General features: G+C 40.8%; 1 protein-coding gene across 5 annotated transcripts in view; it reads right to left on the reverse strand.

The window, feature by feature from the left end:
• The window catches only part of KALRN (kalirin RhoGEF kinase), a 608,200-nt gene that overhangs the window by 13,949 nt on the left and 573,535 nt on the right, over nt 1–20,716 (reverse strand). For 2 of the 5 annotated variants that reach the window (XM_067549620.1, XM_067549618.1), the window contains 5 exons: nt 20,031–20,135; nt 11,518–11,648; nt 4,671–4,737; nt 3,252–3,355; nt 758–827 (listed from right to left, as the gene is read on the reverse strand). In XM_067549620.1, coding sequence (XP_067405721.1) covers nt 758–827; nt 3,252–3,355; nt 4,671–4,737; nt 11,518–11,648; nt 20,031–20,135 — 477 coding nt within the window. Of the gene's footprint in view, nt 1–757; nt 828–3,251; nt 3,356–4,670; nt 4,738–11,517; nt 11,649–13,422; nt 13,516–20,030; nt 20,136–20,716 lie in introns of all 5 variants that reach the window. The other 3 variants (XM_067549617.1, XM_067549616.1, XM_067549619.1) reach the window with 3 other exon arrangements.

A 20,716-nucleotide genomic window follows, 5' to 3' on the forward strand; every position in this document is an offset into this window, starting at 1 on the left:
AAATAAGCAGAGTATCTGAGCTACATATAAAGCAGGACAGATTGATAAGCGTAAGGATTTCACACATGCTGTAAGAGCAAGCAATGAAGTGGGCAATTAAGGGTTAGTAGGCAATAGGGTACATTACAAACTGTTGTGATCTGAGTCATAAAACCAATGTTTCTTAAGTCCATAATTTTCCATGTCCAGCAGTTATGAATTTAAGTGCCCAGGGTCATCTTTTGAAGGTGTTGAACAGGTTTCCTTTGAAGAGGAAGACAGACATCAGACACGGAGTGACCATTTTTCACCAAGTGGTCTCTTACAGCATCCGTGAAACCCTTATGCCTAACCACCTGTTTCATATTGTATTTAGCTCAGATATTGATTACACTGATTTCTCCAGATCTGAGGAAGAGCTGTGATGTTCAAAAGCTTGTCTCTTCCACCAACAGATGTTGGTCCAATAATAAGAGATATTACCTCACCTATCTTGTGTCTCATATAAAGATAATTTGGTATAAATCCACAGGCAATAATGCTGCATGTTTTATCCAAAGCACAAAAATATTTATAAAAGACAGTTTTATGCTTTACGGAAACCCAGCCATTCAGTAGCTGAGGAAACAAAAGTATAAGCCTTGTTTTATATCTGGGTTAAAAATGTTAATACATGAGCATAGCAAATCAACATGATCAAACGGAATTTGGGGGAAAAAGGCTTTTTCTGAGAAAAAAAAGTTACAGTGAAGATCACAACATAGAAACGATTACTCACGTGTTTAATAAAAAGCTGTGCTAAATGGTCCTGTTCCTGAAGACATTTTTCCAATTCAGCCAGGAAAAAACTGAAAGAAGATCAGCAAATCAGAATGGTTCCCTGTTCTAGCCCCACCATACTTTTCTTCCTATTATACAATCCCAGCTAGAGAATTCCACAATAACTGAATGAATTGGTTTTTTTCTTTCGTTGCAGCATGCATCTATCAAAACATTGTTGGAGTGGGGGTGAGGTGGGAAGAGGGGAAATGTGTTCTTGGATTTTAAGTGTTCAACTTGACTTGTACTCTGTTCCGTGGTTTTCATTAGAGCTGGTTGAAAAATGCCAACGGCAACTCTGCAGAAGTGTGGAGTTATTTAAAACCCCCAACATAAAAATTCTTCTGAAAAAAAGCTTCTGAAAATTGAAATTATAATAAAAATGTTCAGTGGGACAAAACCCATGCAGAGTTTTGACCAGAATGGAGTTCTACAGAAGTTCTCTTTTCATTTTGTCTAAACTCTAAAGGCTTTTTATAGTCGCTAAACATTTAGATTACAAACTTTTGAGCAGCTCTAGTTTGTTATCATGGTGTAAGTATATGACAAATCAATATTCACCTTGACCTGCAGCTTTGCAGACCTCTAGCTTGAATCGCTTCTAAGAAGGGATTTTATTTAGAAGCCTTAAAATGAGCTTTGTTTAGGTGCTTTATGTTTCTAGACATCTTGATGGTTTTTAAACAGCCACTAAAAGGAGGTGGAACCTCCTTTCACAGCAGCTCTTTTATGTTGAGGGATCTCCAGCTTGAATGCATGCATGGATCTTAATTCTTAACTGCAGATGACTGGCATGGGGAGAGCCACTGCCTGGAGTAGGCAGGTCCTGGCGAGGTCCAGGACTTGCCAAAGGTGATTCCACTTCAGAGAGCGGTGCATGAATGAAACAGCTTGGTGAGGGAAAGTCTTGGAGGTTCAAGTTCCAACTACTAGTGTTCTTAAGATGCAGAGAGGTAAGGAGTTTGATCATCATCAACTCTCCCGTTCATTGCCCTCAGCTACAGGATAATCACCACCACTAGCTATTGTGCAAATGGTTAGACAGCAGAAGCAGCAGTACAAAGAGAAGGCCTAAAACCATGGGGTTCTGATCTAGGACGAAGGCCCCTAGACTCCATGGTAATAAAAATATTACCAGCAGCAACTGTAGAACTGGTGAGGGGCAAGGACACTGCATGCACTCAGCAAGATGGAGGTCTATAGCAGATGAGACCTGTAGCCATTTATACTTCGATTTTACTTGAGTTTACACATACTTTCTCCAACTCTACAGAAGGAGTGCAGATGTTAAAAAATGCAGAGAGACTAGTACCAAGAGAAAACTGCCTTTCACATTAGTGCTAAGAGGTCAGGGATATGCATTTCAAGAATTCCATTATAACACGAAATCAACAGAACTATAAATAATTAACAGAAATCCTAGTCCATTTGCTTATATATGGGAGTTTAACAATGCAGAAGTCCTAGAGGAAAACTGACCTGATTTAGAAAATCTGGATAACACTGAGGAATAATGTCTGAAAACGATATGCTAAATCAGGTACCTTGCAACATTTTATTAAAATAGTTTGAAACTTAATTCAGTTAAGGTAAGCTCTGCAGTAGCAAGCTGTAGCTGCTGAATGTTTATGAATGCCAGAGTTGAAATGCACTTCAGAGTCAATGCCTACTATTGTGCTCGTATGTTTAAAAGAAGAAAAAAAAAGGGAGGCAGCAGTGGCAGTCACATTCAAGGTTAAAAAGCAAGATGCTGCTCACATTGTTACATTGTAAATAACCTTCTTCTGGCAACATACCACTACCTGGAGGAATTCCAAAGCTTTCTCGTGCTTGAACAAACTTCCGCATTTGAGTAGAACACATGGACTGATGCAGCTTTTCATGTTCTAATTTCCCTTTTCACATACCTGCTCCATTCCTTCCATGTCCAAATCTAGGTTAACCTGTTTCTACCATTCCAGTCTGGATCTTGTTTTATTGGGACACATCGCATGGGCTGATTTTCAGAGGTACTGAGCATGCACAAATCCCAGAATCAAAAGCTCTAAATAGATTAAGGCCAGTCAGATTCTTTGAGCGAGAATTACCTTGAACCCATTTTCACTTTACAGGCCTACCATCCTAGGACACCAAAAGTGTCAATTTAGAGAATCTCAAGCCTCAGGATTAAGACCACATTTTGGAATCTAAATAAAAAGCTGCCTTTATTTTCTTAAGTGCTAATGCCTGCTGAAGTCCGTGGGGGCGAAGAGTCCTCGGCAGCACCTCTGAAAATCATGCCATTTTTATTTTAGGCTCAAAGCTTAGAAGTTTGGGCCTGAATGACTTGCACACGGGCCAGTCAAAGAAAAGGTGGTGGTAGAGCTAGGTATAGAACCTAGGCACCCTGATTTCCAGTTCTCTCTCCTTTAATGAAGTGCAGTTGTCAAAGACACTTAAAAATCCAAACTTACTCCTTGTGCCAGTCATAAATCTGGTGAATATTGCCAAATACAATCTTGTCTTTCCCTTTCATATCTTCAGGAACCCCCTTTTCTTCTATTCTCTCCATGAAGCCCTTAAGTATAAAAGATCAGTGATTAACTAATAGCTCAGCTGAAGAGAAAGAATAATTATATGTTCATTTTCCAGGACAAGCACAGGTTACATGCCATAACAGCGAGGATCTCTTTCCTTAGAAGAAAACCAGGTACTTAAAATACATTTTATGCAGTTTAAAACCAGACACCCATCTTATCTTTTAAATTATACAGTTTACTGAAAAGAAAAGCTATAAAGGGATTTATTCCATAACCATACAATAGTTTTGTACGAACCCTTTCAGGATGTCACTAAAGCAACAAGTGCTATTATAAATTACATACAAGTGGTTTGTCAAAAATTCTGGATTCCCTGATAAGTGCAAGAAGCCAAACTCCGCACAGATAAAATGTTTTTCTTTTTGATTAAAAAAAAAAAAAAAAAAAAAAAAAGGGGGGGGGGGTGCTTCTTGGGTGCACAAGATCATGTAGTAAATTTATGGAGTCACAAATAGAATTTCTCATGCCTTCTGAACATTCCAGTATGAGTTTTTCCAGCATTACAGCTGTCAGTTTACATTTGCCTCGCAGGTCACTATCTGAGTGAAGAGAACACATGAGTTCTTAAAGTTTGGAAGCCTTTGAAAGCCACCACTAGATTGGTTGGAAACACTCACTTCAGCTAATGAATTGCAAACAGCAAAAGATTTCCAAAAAGGTCACTAGCTTTCAGTGCCTTTGTTTTTTGGTCATCACCTTGGAACAACTTGTGTTGCATGTGCTGAATACTTCTGGAAGACGATACTTAGGTGTCAAGTGGGGCACCCAAATATTGAAGCATCCAAAATTAATGGACACTTTTCAGATGTGTAGGACAAAGAACAACTTTGTTTCATATAGTTCCTCTCATCCCAAAGTGTGTTGTTACAAATAACTCAGTGGCTACAGATGGGCCTGAAACATGAAGTCCGGATCAAGATATCTGCTTTTGCAGGTATTCAAATCTGGACTTTTGGTTTGGGCCCTTCTCTGAATGAAGTTAGTGCCATTATTAATCAGTTCCAGCTTCAGATAGGATCTCTGTCTAATAGCAACAGGAGAATACAATAAATGCAAGAAAAAAAAAATCTATTCTCCATTGTTGTCTGGAGGACTACACTACAGCTGAAAGGGTCTCACAAATCACAACCCAAGAGAAACAAGGCAGCCAAGATTAGCCTTTGCACCCTTGATTTAAAACCTAAAATGTAGTATTTGAAAACATTAATTTTTGGCACTTTTTAGCACAGTATCCATCCTTTTGCCAATTACTACCAGAGTTTAAAGATATTTAATGGACTCATTTTAACTCACCTCTACCACAGTTCCCAAGTCTTTGACGTAGTCTTTCTCAGTCTGCACTAGCTCATTTAAGACAAACCTAGATTAAAAAAATAGCTGCATCATTTCTCAATAGGAATTCTCCTCTCCACCACACACTAGATTTCTAACAAAGACAACATCCTTATTCCAGTACACATGACCTAGTTCTCTCTCAACTCTAGCTTTATGGCTCAATAGTTATCTGGTGCAAATTTAACCCTGTCAGTTCAGAACATTCCTCATCTGTGCCAGAGGTAGCTTAAATCCTCCTCACCAGGGTTTTACAGGGTTTGGTTGGATTACACAGAAAAACAAAGTTACTTACCTGTATTCTAACTGTTGTTCTTCTAGATGAGATTGCACCCATGTATTCTACTAAAATAACTAAAACAGTATACGTAGGAGGGGTGCTCAGAATCTATTTAAAAATAGAGAAGCCAGTATAGCTTTCCTAAAGTTCGTATCAGATCCTGAAGCAGTCGTAACTGCATGGTACTGACTGAGTGAAGGTGTGCACAGGAGGACCAGGTAGCAGTCCTACAAACCTCCAGTACAGGGATATCCTTTAGAAAAGTCACCAAAGTAACCTGAGCGCTGTAGAGTGGGCTGACAGTCATTGTGAAGGAGAGTTCACTGACCCTTATGCTGTTATAATACAAGAAATAATCCACTTGGCAATTATATATACTGTGACTGCTTGACCTCTCATCCTGTCAGCGTAAGAATTAAAAGGACAAGGTTATAGTTGAAGTGTTTGATCCTGTCTTGACAGCACGCCAATGTTTGTTTTGCATTTAGAGCATGCGGATGTTCTCCATTGAATGCAACTTCAGGAAAAAAATTGGTGAGTATGTCGTCCAGTTTAAATGAAAAGCCAACACTATTGATAAAGTTTGGGATGTGGCCTCAAAACTACTTTAAACTTGGAAAAAAACAGCACGTAAAGAGGCCCTGCCAGTCTTCTGGCTGATATAATGGCAATTACAAATGATATTTGATAGGTGGGGCCACAAACAGGTGGCCAAAACTCAAATGGAGAGCCCATCAAAGCAGCCAAACACAATGCTGAGGTCCCAAAGAAGTACTCTATATTTAAGAGGAGGAAAAAACCAAACAATTCTTTCAAACAAACAAAAAAATCTAGAAAGCATTGGGGTATTGGGGGGGAGGGAAGGGTGGAAGAGAGGATCTGGAGAGGTGACGTCGTCCCCAGGATAGGGGGATGGATAACTGAGATCACTGTTAAGTGAAACTCTCAGATTACTTAGCAAAAGACCTGAGAATCTGAAGTGCAACAGGTACTCTAGAATGTCCCAAACCTTAACCTCTGCTAGTTGTAATCCAGGGAGATTGGACTATATGGAAAAAATGCTTCCATTTATTCACATAGGTGGGTCTAATGGATTGCTTCTTATTAAGCAATATTTCTTGAACTGCTTGACCTAAAATCGCTCAACATCCATTTTTTGAAGTGCAGATTACTGGGATTTGGGTGTAACATCAATCCATGTTGCTGGGATAAGCAGCTCCATGAATGTGGGTAGAGGACATGGGGCTGAGTTGAGAGGCTGTGAAGATCAGAGAACTAGCACTATCTGGACCAAACTGTCATGATAACCCTTTTTCTATTTGAGTATAATCTGAGGGATGAACAGGATGGGGGAGGAATGTTTACATGAAATGAAGTTCCCCACCTAAGAACAAAGGCATTGGATGGGGAGATTGAACTGAGGTCCACTTGAGAACCATACTGAATCTATTTTTAGTTGTTCTTCGTTGTGAGCAAGAGGACTATCTGAACACCCCAGACTTGGAAAATGGTCTTGAAAACACTGTTCAAGGGATCACTTGTGATTCAGGCAGAATCTCCTGCTGAGCTGATCACCCTGCTGATTTTGGAAGCAATGCCTTCCCTGATGCAAAAGTCCCCAAAGATCCATAGCTTCCTGACAAAGCTGATCAGATTGTGGCGCTCCCCATCAGTTTTGTTGTTCCAGATACTACGAAACAAGTTCTTGACGTAAGGGAGAAACACGTGACAAGCCTTGTGAGTTGCCCAGAGTTTGAGGGCATTGATAAGAGTCACTTCATGTTCCATCCATAAAGCTTTGTGTTTGGCAACCACTCTAGATATGCTGAACTTATCAGAGACTAATGACTGTCTTGAATGGAAGTGAGAGGGGGGAAAAAAAAAGATCTACCTCTCCATGGAAAACAGGAGAACCAGAAGTACCCAGATCAACTTGTCTGAGGGTGTCTGTTCAGTTGATAGACTAGCTTTAGCCAACTTTGAAGGGGGCACACATGCAGCCTGGCATGCTGGGTCACATAAGTACATGAGACCATGTAGCTTAGTATTCTCAGACATACCCAGACCATGTGGTGGGGTGTGATCTGAAGGATAGGCACAGGTGGTGAATGGCCTGAAACCTGTAGCGAGGGAGGAATGCCTTCGGGCTTGTAGAATAAAGTAATGTCGTATTTTCTGTATGGGGACTAATGTGGATTTGGCTTTATGCAGCAGGAGGACCAGACAATCAGCGAAACGGACGATGAACTGAACATGGTAGAGAACCTGCTTTCAGATTTGTCCTGCACCATCTAATGGTCCAGATATGGGGAGATGTGAATTCCCCTCTTCCTCAACAGACCACCACCACCAGGCATGTGGTGAATACACACATGAATGATGAAAGGCCAAAGGGAAGCACTGTATCAATACTGTTGACATGGTACTATGAATCTCAGGAACGTCCATGTGGCAGTGCTACTAAGTCACGGGCACTAGACATCCTGGAGATCAAGGGCAGCAAACCAGTGATTGCCATCTAGGGCAGCGTGATTGACGCTAGAGAACAAAATCTTATGTACTTGATCAATTTGTGGAAATTTTAAGGTCCAGTATGGATCTGAGACCATCTTTGGACTTTGGGAATCAGAAAATATCACTAGTAAAACCCCTTTCTCTGATGTTGATGGGGAACTTCTTCTATGGCCCCTAGAGAGCAGAATTTGAACTTTTTGACAGGGCAATGACTCATGAGACTGGTCCCTGAAGAGGGATAGGGTAGGAAGGGTGTTTGGAGAGGAACTTGATAGAATATCCCAGTCTCACTAGACTTAGAAACCAGTCGTCCATTGTTATGGCTTCCCAAGTGTTGAGAAAGTGGGACAATCTGTCCCCACATGGAGGGAGGGGAAAATCATAGGAAGATTGCTGATTACAGCATTGCTGTCCTTGAAGAAGTCATCAAATAGGCTGTTACCCCCAAGAATGATGCAGGATGAGTAGGCTGTGTTGTGGGGTTAGAGGGCCTCCTCTTCCATGACTTGTGCTTCCTTCTTGAAAACTCAAACTACCTTGATGGGTACATAATCTGCCTATAAAACAGTGCTGTTGATGTGGTCTTTATTAACACCTCTTGGGTGCTGAGACACAGACTTCTAAGGAGTGAAGGGTACCCTGAGAGTCCTTAAATTAATGTAAAGTCTCATCGGTCTTGTCTGAAAACAAAAACAAAAAAAATCCAAAAATGAAAGGTCCTCTACAGTTTGCTGAGTGTCTGGGGCTTTGTCAGAGTTCTCTAACCATTAGACTTTCCTCACTGCTATTGCAGAAGCCATCATCCCAGAAGAAGCGTCCACTGCATCAGGTACAGACTGGAGGGATATTTTACCTTGAACTCTTCCTATGCATCTTCCAGAAGCTTGCTAATAAACCTGGATATCGCATCCCAGTTTAAAAAGTTGTATTTGGCTAACGGTATCTGTTGGCTTGCTATGTGCATCTGGAGAGAGGAGGCAGAATACATATTGCTCCCAAACAATTAAAGTCTCTTTGGCCCTTTTTCATTGGGGGTGAGTTAAATCTTCCAGGACATGATGTCTCATTGATGGCTGTAACCACCAAGGAGGCCAGGGGAAGGATAAGAATTTAAGAAAGAAAAAAAAAAAAAAAAAAAACCACACAGTCCTGCAACAGGACATGATAACGTGTGTCTGAGTTACTGTTGGAGCTAAAAAACCTGGCACATGCCATAAAGTCCTTGCTAGCTCTAGAACAGTATCATTAATCCAGAGGACTACCCTCCCAGGGACAGACTCCTGGAGAATGTCCACAAGCTTCTGAGTGGTTCTGTTCTACAAGCTTGACTTGTATGCCTAAAAGCTGCTGCCTCCTCAGCAGGTCTTGAGAACTTAAAGTCCTTTACAAAGGAACAGCAGTAGCATCATGTGCCCCTGGGCAAATGTATGTCTCGTTGCTGATTCCCTGGCCGACCTACTGTGCCCCCCCAGAGGGATATGCTACATCTCCTGGTATATCAGTGCCAAAGGAGATTTACTAACTGAGAGGGGACCCCTGCACAAAGTAGGTCTCCTGTCCTGCTGCTATCCAGGAATTCTGGGTATTGAGGGAAGAGGTTCTCCTTGTTCTAACAACATTTTCCTTCTCCATCTACACTCATATTAGTTAACAGGAGGCCGAATTTGGCCTTAAGTGTCCATTAGATCAAAATCACAAACACCAACAGTGCCAATGCTGCAGTGTTCACAGGTCAGAGGACAAGAATTTAAGCATCTTTCAAGATGAAGTGTAGCAGCCTCTGATGAACAAGGGGGCAGGATCAGTTTTGCCAACACTTAGAGACACAAAACAAAATGGTAAATTAGCTCCTGAAGCAGGAGCTTAGTTCAGCATCTACACTGCTTAAATTACATTCATTCACTACTTTTAAAGACCCCACATCATTTAAAACAAATTTCTGTTGAATGGCACTTGATATTTTTATATCCACTATTTAGCCATATGACAAATCCCTCTGTAAATACTACTTCCAAAATTATGGATTTTTTTAAAAGAGGGACACTGTCAGAGAATAAGCTTCCTTACTTGTGTTTCTGATCCTGTAGATTAGCAAAAATGAAATCTTATTTACAAAAAGATGCAATTGTGGGGAATACAAACATATTATATGCATTTTTATGTTATAGAAGTATTTTCTTCTACATGGTGTTGGAGGGAGTGAGGGAAATGGGAAGTGGAGGTGGATGGTTCCCTCACTTTTAAAATCAACGTTAAGTACTCTCATGTATTGACAACTCCCTCAAATTTACTCATGGGTATATCACGGCAACCAGAATATCCCTTTAAGCTGATAGAAATATTTCAGAAATACCTGCTGAAACAGGGACTGGAATAGAGGATAAAGGTCAAAAAAGGCATGTGCATGCGTACATACACAGGACATTATTTGCAAAGACATATCCATAGGTGGTCATCTATTGCTGTTTATTTACTGGGAAACAGGGGGTCCTAACTTGAGTTTGGATCTGAGCTGCTTAATAGGTTATTAAACAAGAAACCCAGTGGCACCAGATACAGGCCACAGAAACTAAGTAGCTAAAGGAGAGAGAAGCTGGTTTATTCTGAAAGCCACTAGCAGGTGTTTCTAAACTTGGAGCAAAGGGAATTATTTGGACTGAGATACAAAAATATACAGTGCACTTTTTGCATTTCAAAAAGTTACCCAATGGCCAGTTTCTCTATAGTGAAAGGCTAAGAGTACAACTTGCAGTGGCAAACTAGTAATTCATTAATGAGACAGATACTGAAACCATGTATTTGCAATATTGGGGCAATTTAAGGAGCAAGATAACAGTTTACATATTAAAAGAGTTCTCTATAGGTTAAGCTGAGCACTGATCTCCTCCAACCTGCCTCTCTAATCCATTCAAAAAGGCATCTACCAAAAAAAGGAGTTGCACTTGGTCTGCGACAATGAATACATCAAGCCCCTCAACCGATTGCTTCTCTGGCTTCCTGCATCAAATTCAAGGGACACATACTGGCTTTCAAATCCCTATGCCACTTTGCTCCTGCTGGCCTTTCGGCTCTCAACTACATCTTCCTACTACCCAGTTTCCTTTCCATGCCTAGAACCTTTCCCAAACCAGTCTGCTATTCCTCCATTGACTCTGTCCTTAAACACTTGCATGAGGCCGAGGCACCCTAGCTTTCCCCCTCAAATAACAAAGTCTCAAGGGTTATGTTAATAGTGCTCACACTGCAAGGTTTCATAATCAAAGCAGCCACATGATCTTATTGTTATAACCCTTGACTTCCTTTCTCCAACGCTCACTGTCTCTCTTATCCTTGCCTTGTGATAAACATACTGTAAGGCATGCCTTACTTTAGATAAGCACATCAGGGCAGGAGCATTCTTTTGTCTGTATATCAAGATGCACATTTCTGGTACTGTATAAATAAAAATGAAGATTTTATCTAAACCAATCACCACCCCCTGAGCATTTATATGGCACTTTACAGAATAAGGCTTTGATGTCACTGCAAAAAAAGACTCGCCCCTAGCCCCCCGCAATGAGATTATGACTATTGTGCCACAGTTCTCTCTCTCAGTGAAATCCTAGCAGAGACAAGGTCCCTGAAGTGGCTGAGTGAGGTTAATAGTTTACCACTCTGCCCAGGACTCACTTTGCCTAATTTACCTTTCAGTTAAGCTACAGAGTCCCGTCTCCACCAGGATTTCATAGCAGGATTGAGAATGGTACTTCCTGGCAACTTTAATTATCCCACAATAAAGATGCACCCTTTCCCCCTCCCTTCTAGCAGTATAGAAAGAGCCATTCATCTCTAAAGTATCATTCTTATTTTATAGACTGGTTTTAGAGAAAACCAGACGATCGTAGAGAATAGAATCAAGTATTCAGGTTACCAATCCTGTGCATCCTTTCCCAGAGCACAGTGTCTCCTTACTTTACAGCTGTGCACACTCCCATAGGGTGTATTTGAGAAATAAAAAGCAGCTAGATAACTTACATCCTGCCTCTCATTGCTTTTGCTTTTTGTTCCTCTTCAAGGTTTCTTGGGGGAGTTGAAGGCGTCATCCCTTCATTTAAACACCCAGTGCCATCTTTTAAGCTTCCTCGGTAAGTTCCTCCTTCTAGGGTCTAAAAATCAAAAGCATTATAAAACAAACGTTACCCTTGAGCTACAAAGACTAATGTTCCTGAACATTAGTCTGTTTTAGTTTCCACAACTCAGGATTTCAGAGGCAACTGTTGCAACAGAAGGTACGTTCCCTCATCCTCCTGAGATTTAGTTAAAACCAATTTGGTTATATTTCAAGTTCATATAATAAAAAAACCCTGAGCATGAGTCACTGTAGCACAGCAAAAGGCGTGCACCATTAAGTACAGGATGAAAAAGTTGGTTATGCTAAATATATAAGTTATTCAGAACAATCTGCAAAGAGAAAAATCCCATTGCACACCAAAATATGATAAAATTAGGCTACAAGAATTTAGAATATTTTTCAGTGGATGATTAATGAAGATTCCTTCTAATAAAGTAACATACAAAACCAAAAACAGATACAGGAGTAGTCATGTCTCCATTACCAGGAAGGTTATTTTAAGTTGGTCCGAAACCCATTAAATATTACTGGAGTTCATGATCACTAAGGGAAACAGACATGCTTTTATGAACTCCTCTAACAGAGTTGATATGTGCTTTGAAATTTATCAGTGTCATTGTAATTAAACAGTTTTTGTTGGCTGTGGAATTTCTACAAGTTTCCCTTTTCTAGTGTCTTGCTTCTCCAGTCATAACAGGTCCATTTCATTCTGAAATACCTGTTTCCTCCAATTTAGTCCTCATCCAAGAGCCTACAACCCTAAGGACAACACTTTCCCCAACTAGATACCATCTCTGTGTACTGAGATCTCAGACTGAGAAAGCACTGAAATCTAAATGACTACTTCCATTGCAGAACCACTTTGCCGGTTCCATAGATTCGTAGGAATTCCGCACCGCTTGCTTTATTATTCTCCTCATCCTTAAAATGAATGCAAGAAAATGAACCTTCGGAGGCTTGAACTCTGACTTTTTCATTGAGCAAAACTTGCTTAAGCTGTAGCATTTGCCCGAGTTTATAGGTCCAGGGATGTTTTATTCTAGACTAACATTTGAGGGATGTTTCCAGGAACAGTTAAAGGAAACCAAAATGTAAAGCAAAAGTAATTCCTTCCACACTATAAGCAATTGCCCAGTAGAAGGAAGATTGTCAAATACAAACGCATTACATTAAAATCTAGAATTGACTAAGTTAAAGCCAGAGGATTTATGGCATTTTCAGCCTGGTGGAGATCAGAACAAAGCTGATGAGGCAATTATTTTTTTCTTTTAAAATAGAAGAGGAAGACACAGATGGGGTGCTTTAATTTCAATAAGGTTCATCACATACATTAAAAGGTTAAACAATTTTGCTATTTAGTAGGAATGCAGATTCACTGAAGTTTTCAGAAAGACTAAGGTCAAGAAATAACTGACAGCTGCTTCATAAGCTAAACTCCCATGCTAAAAATTTACCTAATCATGAATTAGGTCTTGTCTTTAATATCATCCAAATGTTTATAGCTGTTCTGAGGAATGGCTTTTAGACACTATTACATTAAATTCACTGGTGTCATACAGCTCAAAATCTACAGAATGCTTTGAAAACTTAACTCTGACATTTGGTGCGACATCTGCACAGAAGCTTTCAACTGCATTAGTGGTGGAATAGCAACTATTAGAATTTCTACACTGAGAACTGGAGTGTCTAAGGGTTAATAAAAATGCAGCAAGTGTAAAGGTGCAAGCAAGCAAGGCAAACTGTTGAGTTCATGCTACAGAGACACGTTATGCCTATTTTGCATGTAGTTTCCAAGACACTACACTTACCAGCTTACTTTTGACCAACTTTTCTATTGCACTGACAAGATCCGCAGCAGTTGGGACATCAGAGGAGCTCTGACGAGCAGCTAGCAAAGAGGACTGCAAGACACAGGTTTGCAAAGGAAAAGCAGGTTAGCAGGATGAGAAAGGGTTAGGAAAGTGACCAAACCAGCAATCAGTGAGGTAATGTTTGGGACTCAAGCAGGAAGAACATGGGTGTGTGAAAAGGCTTGAGGATCACATGCAAGTGCCAGGTGGCTGATTGTCCCCAGATCAATGAAGCACAGAATTAGCACTGGAATTCTGGGTTGCATCTCCGTTCAAGGTTAAAAAATTAGTTACTAAAAGGACAGGTTAAAAAAAGCCAAAATTTAGAAAAGCACGTTTCCTTACCCATGTTGCAAACCACAGATAGATTATAATTAATCAATACTTTAAACTTGAGATCCTTGGAAGGAAGAAACTGAATAGCTTTACAGACACTACAGAACTAATCTTGCTCACCCAAAGGTAGGCAAATACTATTGTCCTCATTTTACAAGTGGGGAAGCAAAGGGTTAAAAACAATATTTTCAAGACCTAAAGGAGAGCTGAGGGAGATCAGCACTCCTTGGGGAAAAAAAATAAGTTAAGTCAGGCACCAGGTGTCTTGTGTCGAGCACCTAAAAACTGAGGCAAAGTCAAAAGCTGTCTTTTAAAAATGGTGGCTTAACGGACTCATCCAAGTCACACAAACCAGAATACAGCTCCTGACACTCACTCTTGGACTTCTCCCTTTTGAAACCTTTTCTCTCCCACAAAACCATCCTGCCTCATGTGGGGTCCTATCGGGCCACCCACAGAGTCTCTGGCGAGACTGCCAGTGAGCTCAAGATCAAATTGCTAAGACCGTTTCCAATCTAGCTTACTTTTCACTCTTCACTGCTTTGCAATTCATTCAACTTGGGCAAGGAATTTAGACCGTTTCATTTGCTGGCTCTCATACATTAGCATCATGCTGCAACAGCTGAGTTGCAAACATTGAAAAGAATTTTATTTTAAACTAAGGCCAGGCCTACACCACAGGTTCTGCAGGCATAGCTTTCAGGGATGTGAATAGATGTGATCCCTGACCAACACAGCTGTGCCAGCAAAAGCCCCAGCATAGACTTGGACTATGTCTACCCTACTGCCAATGTCAGCAAAACTTGACATAAGCACTAGAGTGCACAGCACGTCGCCGACATAGCTTTGCCAGGTCCACAACAGTTGTGCTTTGCCAGTACAGTATACCCATGTAGGAAGAGCAGTCAGGTGCTCTTAAGTCTTGAGCAGGTCTAGGGAAGAAAAAGGCACGTTTGAAAACCTGTTTTCAAAGAAACATCTCTACCGGTGTTTGGGTTTTGTAAGACAAAATATAAATTTTTGAATGTGGGTGTCTGAAGTTCAGCACCTAAATCTGTATTTAGGCATCTAACTTAAGAATGCTGTAACTGTCACGCTGGCTGGACTGTGCCGGGGGGAGGGGGGATTTATTATATTATGTAACATCAGTATGTCAAAATCATAATAATTCACATGAGATATGCCATCAGGTACTCTTAGAAAGGCTATAATGTGCTAAGTAAGATGATAATGTTTATGTTCATGTGTTGTGTGTGTAATGGAAGTTATGGATATGGTTGATATATCTGTATTTCAAATTTGTGCTGTGTCTGGGTGACCCCAGACAGGATGGCTGCAGCACAAGCACCTGCTTAATGGCCCATTAAGGAAACTCTCAGGTACATGGGCCAGGGGGAGAAGCCAGGGATATACCTGATGAGTCACCAGTCACTCATGTGACCCTGGACTCCATCTCACTACTGGAAATTTCCACAAGCAGCATGGCAAAGGCAAAAGGACACAAAAGGTAGCTGCACCACATCCATTTTCTTTTCAGTCTTCAATCGTCTTCAGTCTACCTCTGGGATCAACTCATCTACAACTGAACTGAAGCTGTGAAAAAAAGGACAGACCCATCCAGGTACTGGATGCATACTAGAGGGACTATACAAGCCTGCTAACTCCACAATTCTATTAGAAACCTGATATATAGGGACTTTCAAATCAACTGTATGTATCTGCTTTAATCCTTTAACATTTCTCTTATAGTTTGTTTCTTTCCTTTTATAATAAACCTTTAGTTTCTAAAGGATTGGCTGGCAGCATGGTATTTTGGGTAAGATCCAAGCTTATATTGATCTGGTACTGTGGCTGACCCTTTGGGGTCAGGAGAAACCTTTTCGGTAAAGAGCATAGAGTTTTAAATAACTGGTCTCTTTACTGGACCTAGTGGCTGATTGGGAGCCAGAGACTGAAATGCAGTAAAGGGGCTTGTGTATATTTTTGTTTTGGCTTCTTGATAACCAGTGTGGGGAATCAGAAGCACTGTTTGTGGCTAGTTGGGAAGTCTGACTTCAGTGTCACCCACCAGTGTTGGGAGAATCTGCTCTCCTTTTAAAGCCTGCCCTGGCCTTGGCATTTTCAGGTGGCTACTCTAGGCACGTACGGGTCACAATTAAGCACAATCAATAGGTGCTGTAAACCTCCAGCAACCCAGAAGACAAAACTCACCTACGTGCCCAAACCTGGATGGATGTGGGAGACTGAAGTTAGGCACCAACTGCGAAGAGTTTGGCCTTATTTTATGAAAGCTTGTATTTTGGGTCTTGTCTGATAATCTCTCTTTAAGGCTGCCCTCTTTAAACTGCATGATACTGGTACTAAGAGCATGGGGGAGAGAAGGAGAGGAAGGGGGAGGAGAAGAGGTCTATATTAGCTCATCTGAAAATACATTTATCCTGTACTGAAGACAAATTCTGACTGCATCTCTGAGCCCCTTAATAGGTTCTGGGCATGCTTTAAAGGCAGCCAGCTATAAAGATTCAACCGCCTTTACAGTATATCCGATTAGAATGATAAAAGACTTATTTACCGCAGTCACATAGTGAAGGTTTTCAGCTTTAGGGGCAGGGGGGAAGAGAAAGAAGGGTATTGCTTCAGTGAAGTCACTATCCAAGCACTAATGAGTGCATATCAGAGATTAAGAAGTGTTGGTGAATGAGACCCAGGAGAAGGGACTGTGGAGATTAGGCATGTGGCCATCTCATTAGACAGATTATTGCAGGAGACAGAAAACTGACAGGGGAGGGCTTCCTACTGTTGAATGATATAGCAGCAGAGAAAGGGCGCAAAGGTGACTCATCTTGTCCACTCTTAAGGCAGTTCAGAAGCTGAACACATTACAAAAGAGAATGGCAATTTAGCTTTCACCCAAGTAATGCATCTAATCAACAGCTCTAATTAAAAAACACAAAATTAGAGATAATCAGGCTGTTAATTTACCATTCAGAAGGAATTAACTTCAAACCCAAAACATAATAATCTTTACATTCTTATTAAAGATTACATGCAGCTGTTGAAGCACAAGGGGGCAAAAAATGACTGACAAGCAGGGTTCTGAAGACAGAAAATAGCTGGCTGTTTATGCACCATTTTCAAACATAGGCGCCTAGGTGAGTGGCTCTGACTTTCAAAGGTGCTCAATGCCTGTAGCTCCCACTTATTTCAGCTTGTACTGAGCCCGCTCGACACTTCTGAAAAGTCAGTAATTTAGGTGCTTATGTTTTTTGCATTTATACTGTTTTACATATTCACATCACTCTACAGATGCGTAATGAGCTCAGATGAAGCCAAAATTAGAGGGGGTAGCACAGAGGGTGCACTTGTGCCAATACTGGAACTTAGGTGGTTTCACAAGAGTCTTGATATAGAAATTAAAATGCACAAGTCTTCCAGTTTCAAATTAAAGCTCAATTAGATTCTCTTAAACCACAGTGGCTGTTTATAGGGAGAAATGAAAATGGTATTAGGATTTCCCCATATGCAAGCTGTGTTCCTTATTACAGTCACAATCAAGCACCTCAAATCAGCATGTTCAGACTCACAATATCCCAGTTAAGGAAGGAATAGAGTGGAGCTAATAAACTGACTTTTTGTTGTCATAGCCAAACCAAAGGAGTTTAAAAAAAAAAGAAAAAAAGTTTCGGTTTAAAAGGAACTTTTTTTTTTTTTTTTTAAAACAAAGTTTTTCCTTGCCAAAACGAAAAGCTAAAGAAAGTTAGTTTGATTTCAAAATGACATTCAAACATTTTATTCAATCAGTCAGTCAAAATACAGCTTGTGTGTATCTGATGTTTCTCCTCCCACCCCCACAATATTTTTGGCCAAAAGTATTCACAACTAGTTTTGATGCCAAAAATCAGTTTTTCAGGATAAGTTTGCTATTCATGAAGAAAAAGTACTATCATTCCCATTTTACACATGGGAAAAAGGAGGCACAGAGACTGAGCAACTTGCCTAAGAAGTCTGTGGAGAACCAAGGAATTGAACCAGGGTCTGCCAAGTTGCACATTAGTGTTCTATCCACCATACCCTCCTTCCTCTCCTGAAAGGCAAGCCCTCAGTGCAGAGCGAAGTCATCTTTGTCAGGCGGCACACTTTCAAGCTAGTGGAGAAGGCCCATACCAGGCCCTTTACACCAGAGTGAATATCTGAAAGAGGGTTTGGGAGCGAACGCAGCAACTCACACCCCACCTTGAATTTTGAAGTATCTAATTCTGGATCCACGCTCAAACATTTACATTCAAGCCAAGTCTGCCAGTTAGGCTAGCAAGAACAAGAGACTCTTTCTCCTTTGGGATAGGGAAAGGAATCAGGACTGCCAAAAGGCTCTGTAAAACCCATCTACCTGGAGAAGAAAACCAATTAGTTCATCAACCCTGAGTGCGAGAGGATCGTGCGAGTACCAGAGACGCTAAAATCTCTTGGCCTGGTAAACATCCGAAGTGGTGATCAGACAGATTAAAACGAAAATCTAAATTCTGCAGGCAGCCAGCCAGCAGCAGACTAACACTGTACCAGGCATGGATCCAAAGCTTCCCCCCCTCCCCCATCTCCTCTCCAGATGGATAGCGCTGTATGCAACACAAGGTCAAGAGTCTATTTCCCAGCTGCTGCCTGCCCCTCTTGCTGCCACCACACAGAACGTTGTAACAGGAGCTGGCAGACGAGAAATGCCCTGGAATCTAACTTGTACCACCTCGCTCCATGGGTCCATGTACTGGCTAGCTGGCAGAGGCTTGCTGCTCACTGCCATTTCTGGGCTTCATATCCTATAGCTCCTAGCCTGCTGTAATCCTCCCCAGAGCCAGCAGGTTTTGGTGAAGACTTCTTGATCTCTCCCATTCTTGCCTCTTTGCGTGCAGAAACTAACTGGAGCTTGAGGGGAGGGAGATGCCATAAGGAAAGAAAGGAAGCAGCTAATAGGAGAATGAATTTGTACAAGTGAGTTTACAGAACAAGGGGAAGAAAATAGACAAGACAGGCAACCAATGCAACTAACTGAACACAAAGCAGATCCATGGACCAAATTTACAGGCTAGAGTCTCCTCTTACTCCAAAGCAAACAAATAATTCAAGGATTCACTTTATAGACCACTATGCCATGCAGCACAGCAGAGCTATGCAGCTAAAAGGCACAACAAATTAAGTAAAAACCAAAAAGCCATAGAGTTCGCTCTCCAGACAGACACCTTAATATCTGCATTTGGGTAATTAAATGAACATTTAGGCACCTAAAACAGCTATCTGGGTGCCTAAGAGTTCAGATGGCTAGTCTAAGATGCCCAAGTTTGAAATCTGGAACCATAGTAGCAGAAATATAGATAGCACAATAAAAAAAGAAAAGTCTAGTGACAAATAGCCTATCACCACTACCAGCATAGGCACAAGAATAGTGAAGAAATGAAGATTCCTATAGGACCTTGAGTATTTAAATTGTTGTTACAGTGCGCTGCGCAACAGGAGAAGTTGACATCGTTTTCTGCCAGGAATGAGAATACCCCATCTGCCTCTGGAGAGGGCCAACAATAATACTTTGAACTTGTACTGCATTTTTCATTTCTAAGTTTCAAAGCAGTTTAGAATGGTGCATAAGGACCTTTCTCCCCATTTCACAGATGGGAAAACCAGGGCACAGAGAGTTGAAGTGACTTACCTGAAGTGACACAGGAAGACACTGGCACTACTGGGATTAGTGTCCAAGTCTGACTCCCAGTCCATTTCCTTTCTGGATCTCATGTATTTACATGCTTCTCGAATGTCTGTCCTATTCCCTGGGCCCAAAATGTCACCAACTAGCACATGCATTACTGTTACCAGAAACCAGGGGCCCTTGTGAAAGATGAATACATTAGGAGGAATAGAAAGGTTACCTACCTGAGTGGAATTTTTTATGTAATATATAAATGAGGCAATAGACATGTATTGTATAATCTTATAAACAAGGAAGAAGTACCCTTTGCATCAAAGCAAAGATTACAAAGCTGGATTGCTCAATGGGTACCATTTTTGTAAAGCTGTTCAGTGAAGAGTTCTGAACAGTAACCCCACAAGAAAATTGCCCACTATAACCTGACTGGCCCATGGACACTGAAAGCATTATTCACTATTAATGATGTAGTCAAATGAACAAAGCATAGTCATTTGGGGAATACAGCTAGTCAGCGAACTGGTTAGTAGTGAAGTCCTACCATCTCATCCTGTGTAGGGTCATTGTCAAATATCTTCATAGGAGGAGGAAGCGGTGTGTGGGATTCTTCATCTGGTTCGTCTTCTCCCCAACCCTTCTTACTCTTCTGAAAGCAAGATCATCATTAGACACAAAAAAGGCTTGTTGTATGAACACACCACTTCAGAGCCTAGCTAGCTACCATTATACTTATTCTAATACAATAGCTGTATCAACATAAATGTGAGGTGGGGAGAATTATGGATAAATCTGCCTGCCACAACAAAAATGTTTATTAGAACTTCCCTTTAACATTAGAGTTGTCAACCAGGAACAATTATGAGAAGAGTGAAATGAATGCACTCTTCCAATGCAAGTTGTTGAAAACCATTAAATAATAGCTAATGGGACACTTAAAACTATTTAAAATCTTCTTATTTATTCTATTTGCTCAGCGGCCACGTCTAAGTTACAATAATAAAACTTAGTGTATAGATTTGAGAGTCTCATCTCCCCAGGCATTCAAACAGTGTGACCTTCATTTTCTGTTCAGCTTTCAAATGAGAGTTCCTGACAGGGCAGATCAGGAAATAGCAAGTTCTAATCAGAGTGTGACAAAGGGAAATGGTGGCTGTTATTGCAACAGAAAAATATATCAACAGCAAAAAAGGTGGTATGGCTTACAAAAGTTAGTGTTTTCCTTTAACA

Source organism: Emydura macquarii, unplaced genomic scaffold (assembly GCF_026122565.2).
Source record: "Emydura macquarii macquarii isolate MOO-44397 ecotype Brisbane River unplaced genomic scaffold, CSIRO-AGI_Emac_v2 contig_1253, whole genome shotgun sequence".
NCBI lineage: Eukaryota > Metazoa > Chordata > Testudines > Chelidae > Emydura > Emydura macquarii.